This window comes from Trachymyrmex septentrionalis, unplaced genomic scaffold, assembly GCF_001594115.1.
Source record: "Trachymyrmex septentrionalis isolate Tsep2-gDNA-1 unplaced genomic scaffold, Tsep1.0 scaffold62, whole genome shotgun sequence".
NCBI classification, from domain to species: domain Eukaryota; kingdom Metazoa; phylum Arthropoda; class Insecta; order Hymenoptera; family Formicidae; genus Trachymyrmex; species Trachymyrmex septentrionalis.
This window is the reverse complement of record NW_017305800.1, coordinates 3,569,417-3,582,075: the sequence shown is the minus strand read 5'-3', so window position 1 is coordinate 3,582,075 and position 12,659 is coordinate 3,569,417. Positions and strand designations below refer to the sequence as shown.

Sequence of the window (12,659 nt, the reverse complement as noted above, 5' to 3'; positions counted from 1 at the left end):
ATATATATATATGTGTGTGTGTGTGTGTGTGTATAATATAAAAAAAGGAAAAAAATTTGTGTAGAATTAGTGAAATATTATACAAGTAAGAAAAATATCTATCGCTCACGTAAAACATAAATATTTATCAGAAAAATATCTACAAACCACATAAAAAATTTATAATATACTAACAATATCCCATTCTCAGATAGCACGAAAGAGAACCACAAAATCGTGGACGTAGCACGAAACAGAACCACAAAGTCGTAGACATTACCTACAGAATCGTAGACTTTTGGCTACATAGTTCAATATTCAAATTTTGTGGACATACGGAGGTGTTTCAAAATAAGATGAGAGAATCGATCATGGCAATTCCTATAATCTTATTTCCAAGCATTAGCAATTTGTAGAAATTCGATTTGGTGGTGTGAAAATAATTTTATGTGAGTGTATTTATTGCTGTAAATACATCAATCATAAGCAAAATGCCTACGCAAGAACTTGCAATACCGCAGCCGCCAGCCACTGAAAACGAGGAGAACAATGTTCCCTCGTCACAACCGATTGTGGGCATTATTTATCCACCACCTGAGGTTAGGAGTATCCTTTGCCAAGAATATTATCGAAATATGAAAATTATGATTTACTAATAATAATTACAGGGTTGGATAGAAAATAATGTGGAAAGTGTATTTTGTAAAAGAATATATAGAAAACGATAATAAAATTAGAAATAATACAAGATATATAGATAAGTGCATTTTGTACGACACCTGTAAAATACTGGCTAACTGCGATATTGTTTGATGTATTTTTTGTTTTTCCTTATATAGAAATTCAGATATTGTTGACAAAACCGCCAGCTTCGTGGCCAGGAATGGGCCGGAATTCGAATCCAGGATCAGACAGAATGAATTAGGCAATCCAAAATTCAATTTCTTAAACTTCGGTGATCCTTATCACGCTTACTATCAGCACAAAGTGAAAGAGTTTAAGGAAGGAAAAGGTCAGGAACCTACGATTGGTTCAGTTCCTGGAAAAACTATCAATCTCACTGCACATCAAAAGCAGCAGGAAATCTTAAAACAAGTCGAACAACCGTTTATACCTAAGGATCCACCAACTGAGTTTGAATTTATTGCAGATCCTCCTTCTATATCTGCTTTGGATCTGTATGTAATAATTTTTATATATAGATAATTGATATTTTACGTTTCATTAAAACTTTTATTTTTCAGAGACATTGTGAAGCTAACTGCTCAATTTGTTGCACGTAATGGAAGACAGTTTCTGACCAATTTAATGAATCGCGAGCAAAGAAATTTCCAGTTTGATTTCCTGCGGCCTCAACATTCCTTATTTCAGTACTTTACTAAACTTTTAGAGCAGTACACCAAGGTAAACGAATAGCAATAATCCTATTTTAAGATTAATGTGATTTTATTATATATAGAGAAATTAAAAAAAAAAATTTATGTGCAATTTTTAGAATCAGATATGTATATAAATTCACCTAGAAATATTTGAGTATTAAGAACTGCTTTGATTGAATATAGGAATTTCATTTATTTAATTACAACATTTCCAATTTAATACGTTTTTTATAGGTATTGATTCCACCGAAAGATTTGTTGCCACGTCTCAAGGATGAAGCACTCAATATGGATAAGATTTTGGAGCAGGTGAAATACCGTGCCGAATATTTAAAATATCAGGAGGCACAAAGACGTAAGGAGGAAGAGGAATTAGAAAGAGAAAGAGTGGCTTATGCGCAAATTGACTGGCATGATTTTGTTGTGGTTGAAACTGTAGACTATCAACAATTTGAAGTCGGTAATTTCCCAGCGCCTACAACACCGGATGAAGTCGGCGCACGCGTCCTTATGCAGGTTTGATCATGGCTTTCTGTATTATTAAAATTTTTACTTTGTTGGTTGAGATTTAAAATGCTGCATTATATGGCAATTGTTATTTAAATATATGAACTAATAATATTTGTAGGAGCGCATAGAAGACGGTGAGGATGTGGAGATGCAGATTGATAGTGACGCAGAAGAGGACACGCAGACCCGTGTAGAAAGCGAAAAAGATCGTGCAAAAGATAATAATCAAGTAAGTTTATTTAATTATCATAGACTATATGTGTGTGTGTGAATTCACTTTAATGTAAATATTTCTATTATACTATGACTTAATGTTTCAGGTACAAGATATGGAGGAAGATTCTAGTGATGAGGATGATGTGTCTCCACCAGGTGATACTCATAAATCTAAAGAACCCAAACCACGAGAAACAAACATGCAACCGCCTCCGTTACCGCCGACACCAGGAAACGTGGTAGTCAAGAAAGGATATGATCCGAAACAACATGGTAAGCATACTCTTCTCTAGTCATTAGTTAGAATTTTTGGTTATTCCAATACATCAAGGTTTTATTCTCAATATTTTTCTTAATAGCGACTAAAACTACTCGTCCCGCGGCTCCGGATGAGTACTTGATTTCGCCTATTACTGGCGAACGTATTCCTGCTAGTAAGGTGCAAGAACATATGCGTATCGGATTGTTGGATCCACGCTGGGTCGAGCAGAGAGACAAACATCTAGATAAACTGGCACAGGAGACCGTATTCGCACCAGGCACAGCAATCGAGGCAAGTCTCAAACAACTCGCCGAGAGACGTACTGATATTTTCGGTGTTGGTGACGAAGAAACTGCGATTGGAAAGAAAATCGGTGAAGAAGACAAAAAGAAGGATGATAAAGTCACATGGGACGGTCATACTTCGAGTGTGGAAGCGGCGACGAGAGCTGCGCGAGCTAACATTACATTGGAAGAACAGATTCATCAAATTCATAAAGTTAAAGGTCTTCTGCCTGACGAGGAGAAAGAGAAGATTGGTCCGAAACCGGTTAATCGTGCAACCGAACTCTCCCACATGGCTGCTGCTGCTTCGAAACCTCAAGCTACATTGAAAGCACCTCCAAAGCCACCTGCACCGAAGCCTATACCAGTACCTGCTCAACCTCCTCCACCGCCGACAATGAGTATGCCTACTATGGGTATACCTCAACCGATGATGCCGCAACCACCGATGATGATGATGGCACCTATGCCACCTATGGCACCCAGACCACCACCTTTAATGAGTACGAAATTTTTTCATGTATCTTGATAAATATATATTTTATTATTGTATTTATATATGTATATATATAAAGCTAATCTTAATGAAATAAATCTGTGACAGCTCCAGCAATGTCACCATTCATGCCAACGCCACCGCCAATACAGCCGCCGATGACATCTGCTGTAAGTAATTTGAAATAAAATACAATTGCATAAATTATTGTATTATATTTTAATTCTCCTATGGTAAGGTGAATTTTCAAAATATCCAGAAAGGCAGGATCGGATGGAACCCAATATTGTTTTGTTCATATTTCATCTAATGATCTAATCAATATAACAAAATCAACAATCATGAATATAACATTTCTTTCTCTTAAACAGCGCATGGGCTTTGTAAAATAGAAGCCGGTAGTAGGGGAGGGTTAAGATTTAATTATTGTACTTTTAATTTTTTTTTTAAGATTGGGTTAAAACATCCTGCTAATAAACCGTTGGAAGAAGAGCCACAGACTAAGAAATTGAGAACCGAGGACTCATTAATTCCGGAGCAACAATTCCTTGCTAGAAATAAGGTGAAAAGATTAATATTTATTAATTTATCGACAAGTTTAAGTGATAAACTTCTAAAAAAATATATAATTTTTTTTAGGATCCTGTACAAATTAACATTGCTGTACCTATGATGACGGAGAAGGCTGAATGGAAATTAAACGGACAGACATTGAATATTACCTTACAAATAAGCGATACTGTAGCGACTATGAAAGCACTTATTCACGAGCAAATTGGTATGCCACCTGGAAAGCAAAAGTTGCAATATGAGGTAATGATCATTAATAAATTTTTTTCGCATCATACACGAATCATTACGATCATACACGAAATTCTGTAAATATAATTTTCTGCTTCCAGGGAATGTTCTTCAAAGACAACAATACTCTTGCGTATTATAACTTAACTTCAGGTAATGTAATCAATCTGTTGCCAAAGGAGAGAGGTGGTAGGAAAAAGTAAAGGAGAATATATAAAAAGGTGACTATATAAATTAAGAATATAAAATTATTATAATTATGACATATTATATCAATGTTTTTAACAATTGTATTACTCTAATGATTTTAAAATAACAATATACATCAAAATATATATTGCATTTATTCAAGTTCAGTCTAATAATATAACAATAAAAATTTATAATTTAATAAATATTACATTAAATATTATTTTATTTAAGCTCGAGTTCTTTTATATCGCATGTAGTGTTCGTGTAATATTATGCTTTATTTTTAATTTGATTGATATATGTATATTAGCATACCTCTAATTATTAAAATTACAAAATTAAGGTAGTAATTTCTATAATTTAAAAATTATTTCAAGATATTTCATAGATACATCTTTCTCTCGCTTTATATATTAAAATCGCCATTTTACTTTTAAATCTTTAAAAATGCGTATTTACAATTAAAGTTGAGATTAAGTGCATTTTTTATACATTCGTACAAAATATTGTATGATCTTTACTCATATATGAAATGTTTTTTTTTTTAAATACAAAAAGATATATTGTATAAATTTCTAAATAACTTGAGAATATATAGAAAAATTCTCTCAAAAAGTACAGATCTGTTGTTTTGTGTTTACTTTGAGTAATATCATGTATAAGAAGCCTCTTTAGAACATTATGTTATATACAAGATTTTTATACATGCTTCTGTTCGCTCCGTTTCTTCAATATCTGATCTATTATTTTGCGATAACGTACGGTCATAGGCTTGTAAATCTAAAAACATTAATATAATCAATTGTGATAATAAAAAATGTTCAAAAATTCACTTTACTTACCGATTCGGCGTCATCATAAGGCTGGCATACCAGCGTCAATTCTGGCAAGCAGCGTGTAATTTCATTGAAGCTACAATTATTTTGCAATAAACCATGTTTTGCTTGATACGCCGCACCCATCATAGCCGAATTAGCTGCTTCCTATCGGATGTAATTATACGAATACGACGTATCTTTGTGTAAATATGAATAATATAATAATATAATGAGAATTAATATAATAATATATTTACCAAGATGTACACTGGCGAATTAAATACGTCGGAAAGTACTTGCAGTATAGCTTTATTTATAGATGCACCCCCCGTGGCAATTATCCGAGTATTACGTCCTTCATAAAAAGAAAAATTATCAGAAAATTTTTTGCAAAATAAGATCGTAAAAGAGAAGCTTGCAGGGAATTACTTGCCGATAACAAATCCAAAGTCTTCAGCGTACGCTCTCTTTGCAACAAACTGACCTTCGATTAACGCTCTCACTTCTACTTCTTTTGAACTGTATCGAGAGATCTCGTTATTGGCTTTATTGTATCTATAATCTCCTATGACGAAAGGTAGGATCTCTTGTATATCATAATATAAGGCAAAATTGCCAAAGTTTCCTCGCGGTGTACTTTCTAATAATTCATTGAATATCTGCCAGCTACCTTGCGCAGTATCATCTCGTATTCTTTCGCGTGTCAAAGAACCGTTTTTGAAGCTGCAATACAAAATCATTTTTTTATATTATCATCGTAATAATCGTAATATAAATGACACTTACCAAAGTAACGCCATATAGGCCTCATCGTCTACTGGATTGCATAGTACGTGACCGTCCGTTATAGTTTTAGGTTTGTTCAACCATAGAAGTAAGGTATCACTTGTGCCTAAACTGCAAGCGATATCACCTTCTTTTAGCCTCATACCTACGTATCATTCTTATTGTGAATACAACAGGATGTTCTAAAGTTGTTCGTATTAACAAAATCGCGGCTGTGTAAGAGTAATATTACATACCTATTAAGGAGCCAGGATTGTCCCCGGTGAACGCGATTATCCTACATTTTTCGTTGAAACTGAATCTTTCCACAAAATAAGATGATATAGGCCCGATATCGCTGTATGACGAAACAGGGTTTCCTAGTTTCTCTCTCAGTCCTGATGCGCAGGTCTATTATAAATATGTACATTAAGTATACAATGAAGTATATCTTTCCAAACTATTGTAAACATACAATATACTGTATATAAATGCAATTTTACCTCCAACAACATATCATCCCAGTCTTTCGTACAGATATTTAACAGATTCATACCCGAACCATCCGACCAATCGATAGGTGCGTAATCACCCAGAAACAAGGAGGCAATAAAGTTGCTCACCAACGAGATCCTCTGGAAAATGAGAAAGAGAACGAATCATACATAAATAATAACACATTCGCCTTAGACGCGTTTTAGAAGCGGCACAAGCGTATGACGCATAGCTTCGATCATCGTGTTATATTTAGAAGCGTCAAATCACACGACGCAAAAACTTTTATTTCTGTCAAGCGAAATATTAAATATTAAAAGGAAGTACAAACGTAATGTGAGTTAAATCAACGGCGAGTTATTGCAAATTCGATGTTGTGCATTAATACTTTGTAAAACTAACACACTCATGAGAGAAGCGCACGAAATAAACAATTGTAATAAAATTCAATCAAATCAATTCAATCAATGTAGTCATACGTAACGAATACCTCGGTCGGATTGCCGTTTTCATTTTTTCGAAGGAAGCCACGAGTTTTTAGTAGGTAATACCTCAGTGCTGCAGTAAGCTTCCGGCTTCGTGCGTGCTATTTTTGCAATCTGCGGTCCTGAGAATCTCTCGTATGCCCGTGAACCCGTTATTTCCGCTAATTTCTGAAATCCCAGCACTGTATGGATAAACGTCGTCAGCTCGTGTATACACTAAATCTAAGCCGGTTACTTTAAATATTTAGCCAATTTGTTCTCGTATAGTTACAACTGTGAGTTGTTTAGAAAATTTCACAACGCGGTAATAAATTCTTGTGAAAGCTAATGTTACCAATAAATGTGCATTCATATAAACTTTAACATGTATCGCCAGATATTTTGGCGTATATTTCTGCATAGGTTGTATCCATCATTATTACACGCAGGCAAACGAGAGAGGATAATTTAATGCTTACGTGAGGGCCACCCACGATCTCTTCCAAAACGCTACACTCTTTTGACGTACTGGAATCCATCCATATGGGTGAATGAGTCACGGAAAACGACGTAGCGAATTGTTCGTGCAAAAATTTTATCGGGTCCAAACATTGTAACCGATTCCGACTGCCTTTACTCCAATAGACTGTGCCATGTTGCTGCTCGTATCATTAAAATGTATCATAAAATAAGCATACTTTACGTTTATTTCTACAGCATATTTGTAAAATAATTGATTTTATTTTAAATACGGCCGTGTCACCTGCGCACAACCAGAAATGGCTGCTACTTTGCTAAAGTCGACGCCGCAGACGCGTAATTTGTCTAGTATCATGTCTAAGGCCTTAATCCACATCAGAGAAGGCACCACCACAACATGAGACTCTTCCTTCTTCCGTATTACCCCTCCGTAAGTTCTGCAACGTTGGAATGTACTCTTGTTATATAAACGTAATTTATATCGTTCAATATTACAAGTGTTTTCTGACATTTTTAATTAGGCCAGTGTACATATATCTTGATAAATGTACAGCGATAATCATTGATATCATGCTATCCATCGTATTCTATATATATATATATATATATAAAGATACAAAAATATTTTATAATTTTTAATTATAATTTTAATTTTGTTCAATGGAAAGAGCAGTTAATTCGATTATTACTAACAAGACAAAATACAAAATAACTTCTTATATTTAGAGATTTTTTTAATCATACCTAAATTCTGGTAGATCATTGTCGAATTGCACACTGGTCTCGTGAAGAATGGCTAGATTATCATCAACTACCACTGCTTTCAGCTGAAATCAAATTGGTCAGTTAGTTTGAACGTGGATATGACTAATGATTTTTCGAATAGTTCCTACGTGATCATACGTTCGGATAAACAGCAATAATATCGATAGTATTAAATAATTGAATATAATTTAATGAATTCAATTTAACGTTCGAGAAACTATAATTTATTAAAATACTATTCTTCATGAGTTACATATTTAAAAAAAAAAATTGTATATATATTCCTTGTATCATTTTTTATTTCATGATACTATTCTAATATACATATCTATATCTATATAGACCCATATATAGAACGCGCTTATAACGATGTTAGCGCGCGACTAACATGCTATAATTTTGCGTTACGCATACTGTAAAATTTTAAAGATAAAAGCGCGTTCTGAATACGGGCCATAGTAAAAAGTTACTTATTAAAAATTCAGTCTTTTTATATTCTCTGAGTTATGCATATACATCAATTAATTATAATATTGCGCTAGAAATCTTTACAAATAGATTGTGCAGTTTAAATATGTTATATACAGTGCGACAATCAAATTATTTATGCGCATCTCATTGCTTTGTACTCCGCGGTGTGCAAATTTTTACGTTGTAAAAAAATCAATCTGGGATGTTAATTATCGGCCACAATATTTCTGTTTCGTCGCATTTTTACGGTTTCGCAGATTATGTTTTTCTTCCATGCTCGTTTTATCTGCCGACAGACTCATGTTATCACGCTATTAGATAATAGTGACCCTCTTGAAGACGTCAGAGCGCTTCGTGACTTCTCTTTTGACTTGATCGCGTGTTTCCTGCGTAGAATACCTTACGAAACAGCTAACTGTCGTATTGACATACTTTAAGACTGCCTAACGCGAGCGCCGAGTAAACCCCAGCCTCCCGGGTCATCTTTATTCGACGCTAATAAAACTCGTAAACACTCGTCCTAAGGTTATCACTCGCAAAGTGAATGGGGGCATTGATGACGAAGAAATTATTATTAATTGAATTGCGTGGCGTGGTTAACGGAAGAATTTAAGAAATCGAATTAAAAGCGGATGGACGCTGCTGTAAAATATATGGAAAGTTTCAAAGTTGATGCTCGTGTTTAAACTACGCTTACGTGGATTTCAGGTAATTAGCGCGTTTTAAAGCGATCGCGCTTTTGTTACTCTTTCCCAGGAACATCCGGGATACTTAAGGAAATGAGATTTATATCGCGTGCATAGCGGTTCAGCATATAATAATCTTGAAATGCTTCGTGCGATCGCAATTTTTCGAAAAAAAAAAATATATATATATATCGCATAATTGCAAATTCTTCCGCGTAACTTTTTCACGAAGGATCGTCCATCCTTACTTTCAGTTTTCTAAAGCTCATGTCACACTATGCATTGGAGATTGAGGATTACGAATTAAAGATTAGATTTCAGCTAATCATAACGAAACGGATTAAAATTATCTAACTGTTATAATAATCTCTAATTCTCAGTTCTCAGTCTTCGATGTGTATTGCGACACGGGCTTTAGGAAACCGAAATTTTGGACTTCAATTTTTTACGACTACGAATGTAAAAGAATAAATCATATATATTCGATATATATATATATTTTTTTTTTATGAGTAAGGACGACCGTTTTTATCAGTCTTTATATGCTTTTTTTATAGCTGAAATCGTATACATTTTTGGAACTTAAAGTTATGTACATATATGTTTGATACACTTGGTGAAAGCGAGAAAGAAAGTTCCAGTGCAGTCTAATGCGGGATTAAAAAAACTTCACTTCACAGCATTCGAGTTTCGTTTCCGGAGCGAATTGGGTGAGAGGAATCGCAAGACTCTCGTCAAATTAAAATGCTAAACATTATTGCAAATCAATATCGTCGGTGTCATGCTTGGATCGAGTTCCAAGTGATCATCGAAATAATCCTTACGCACGAGTGCGTCAATAAATATCGTAAGGATCATTGAATCGTGCATCTAGAAAAAAATTCGAAAGGAACCCAAAAATAGTTTTAGAAATAGCAACATTTCTCTTCCGCTTCTCTTTAAGATGTTAATTGGAAGCGCTTTTCATTTACTGACACAAATCGACACAAATATCATTGTATCTTTCTTGATATTCGGTAAATAACAAAGATAAAAGGATATTTAAGTCAACTTGTGTCACCAAATGAAAAACATCCTACGTATCTTGAAATGAGATGGAAAAAATACAAAAACAAGCAAATTTAGGTGTTGATTAATAAAATTATAAAGAATATGATACGAATCGATGAAAATAAATATTTATAATTAAATAAGAAAATTCCTATATTTTCCAAGCTTAGTGTTTAAATATTTCTGTGCGAAATTATATACATATCTGATTCTGCAAACTGCGCGCCGAAATATTTTTCGATCTTGAAATCGAAATCATTAGTGGAATCAGACTAATATTAAATTGGCAATTTTTGATGCTAATGAGCAAAGCTCGATCGTGTTTACAATAAAGTTACTTAAAATATATATTTTAAATAAAAGAAAAAAATAAAAGAGTTATTTAGTATTTATTATTTTAAATAACTTTTTCTGACCTATTTCTTATTTAAAATTCAAATAAGTTTTCGAAATCTATTTTATATATTTCATTTTATTTAAATTAAATAAGTCGTAAATAAATCAATTTTTTTTACCGATATTTGTATATTGTATATTTTACAATAATTGAGTTTCTGGAATTTATTTTATTTCATTTTATTTTAAGTGAGTCATATCAGTTATCTTACTAAGCTTTATAAGAATATCAATGATCGTGAATCGTACGAAGAAATCTGCGAATATTTTTATCGCTTTCGAAAAATTTATTGCTTTATAAATATTTTAATAAATTCATTCTTGTATTGCTTTTGTAATTTTTCACCTCGTTTCAAGATACGCAACCGACTCGACGGGCGATTCCGTTTTATTTGAATTACATGTTTGATGCAAATCGATCGTTTAATGCAATGCGCTCGAACCTTCGCGTGTCAATCTCCGCGTGTTCCCGAGCGGCGAGCATGCGTTACCGTCATTTTTACCTGCTGCGTGCTTAGGTCTAGACCCAGATACGTAGCCGCCGACGGCTCCATGCTCCCGTCCATGCGTAGGATCGGCGTAGGCTCGGTGGCGTCGTAGGACCGGTGCGGGAAGAACGTGACAGTGACTACTCGCTCCCAGCGACGTGTCCGCTCGCCGCTTTGCTGCTCGTGGGACTAAGTGCGGGCGATTGCGCGGGCCTGTGCGCGGCCCACGTACATCCTCGCGGCGCACTTCAGACGCTGCCGTAGCCGTCGTTGCGGCCGTCGCTACGCCACGCACTTTGGACGCCGTCGTTGCCACGCTACGCGCGATTTTGCTCGCGGTGTAATCCGCGAGCGGTAAATAATCCTTGATAAGCTATCAATGAACTCGAGTCGTTTTCGTTATCAGCCAAGTTCTCTTGTCGTTACGTAACGTAACGCACTCTCGTCGGATCTGCCTGGAGATTGCTACCGTGACAGCGCCATAAGAATGTTCGCGTTCGATTTGAGCGCTCACGCTCACTGTAAGCTTCATTCTTTCTTATTCCATCTTTATTATGCGTTACGTAGAGAAGAGAAGGGAGACAGAATAAAGTTTACAGCTCAAATCGAACGCATCCATCAGACCCGTTCTTTTTTCATATCCCAGGACTGCAACATCTTTCACTTTTATCTTTTGTCTTTTTCTTTCCAATGTGAAGAGAAAAAAATATAAGCAAGAATGTTCAGTCCTGGGGTATGCAAGCGGAATAGTATCTCATCGTGTCGTTCAATGGATTTATTTTGTAGTACTACAATCGCTTACGGGCGGCTAACAGTCGAACGTGATTGGTTCTTACTTTTAGATCCAGCCAATCACATTACATTGTTGCTTAGCCGCTTAGGCCCAGTTCCACAACTCACGGTTAACTCTTAACCGAGGTTCGAACTTATTCAACGTCTTTTTCGAATTCTAGAATTGGAGAGAGACGAGAAACAAATTGAATCTCGGTTAAAAGTTAACCATGAGTTGTGGAACTGGGTCTTAGTGAGCGACTGTAGTACTAAATGCGTCCAATTTGCGTGCGGAACGAGATCAGCCTGAGGTAACTCGAGAGAGAGAGACAGCCAGGTAAAAGGAGAGGAGAGCTGCCTTATCGGCGGTCTCCAGAGTGTCGGCGTTGCATCACCTGTTTGCGTTGTACCTGCTGCCCAAGCAGAAAATTGTTGATCGCCGCGAGTGCCGTATTATCTGAGGAGCTCTCCAAGTCTTCAACGGATAACACAGGTGTTTCTCGAAGGTAAACGCGGCGTTCGATACTCTTCGATCGATTTGCGTTCGATCTTCTCTTCGCGAAACACCGTCGAGAGTTATTTATTAATAGTATCTTTGACTATAGAGAAATTGAAAATAAAGCACGTTTTGAAAATATCAGGCATGCAAAAACACTCCTCAGTCCTCAGAGAATTCCAAGAAAATTTCAGCAGATTTCAACTTGAAATAATGAAATTGCGTCAAGATGCTCGATATTAAAGAAAATCATCCAGCTAATAAACATATCTCTTTATGTAGTTTTAGATATTTTTCTGCATTTTTATTATAATAGGATCCTACACAGAACAAATCTTTATGGGATGTCCTAAAGATATCTCTATATCCTTTGAACGTCCTATCTTTTGAAGAAA

The 12,659-nt window shown here is 35.3% G+C and overlaps 2 protein-coding genes across 3 annotated transcripts; one reads left to right on the top strand and one right to left on the bottom strand.

The window, feature by feature from the left end:
• The first annotated feature begins 455 nt into the window (after positions 1-455).
• On the top strand, positions 456-4,153 carry LOC108752748 (splicing factor 3A subunit 1). 2 transcript variants are annotated; one of them, XM_018493796.1, is made up of 11 exons: positions 456-578; positions 819-1,157; positions 1,224-1,383; positions 1,593-1,874; positions 1,987-2,097; positions 2,189-2,357; positions 2,444-3,133; positions 3,235-3,296; positions 3,578-3,688; positions 3,766-3,939; positions 4,029-4,130. In XM_018493796.1, exons 1-11 carry the CDS (start codon positions 529-531, stop codon positions 4,128-4,130), a joined length of 2,250 nt encoding a protein of 749 aa, XP_018349298.1. In that variant the 5' UTR covers positions 456-528. The 2 variants fall into 2 exon arrangements, with proteins under 2 accessions (XP_018349298.1, XP_018349297.1); XM_018493795.1 differs by having other exon boundaries at positions 471-585; positions 827-1,157; positions 4,029-4,153.
• A 658-nt stretch (positions 4,154-4,811) lies between these two features.
• Positions 4,812-11,451, bottom strand: LOC108752756 (xylulose kinase). The gene is made up of 12 exons (XM_018493818.1): positions 11,013-11,451; positions 7,886-7,968; positions 7,425-7,578; positions 7,141-7,320; positions 6,749-6,850; positions 6,206-6,337; positions 5,960-6,113; positions 5,724-5,868; positions 5,371-5,660; positions 5,195-5,292; positions 4,962-5,102; positions 4,812-4,899 (listed from the first exon to the last, which is right to left on the bottom strand). Exons 1-12 carry the CDS (start codon positions 11,073-11,075, stop codon positions 4,819-4,821), a joined length of 1,623 nt encoding a protein of 540 aa, XP_018349320.1. The 5' UTR covers positions 11,076-11,451; the 3' UTR covers positions 4,812-4,818.
• Between the last annotated feature and the right edge of the window lie 1,208 nt (positions 11,452-12,659).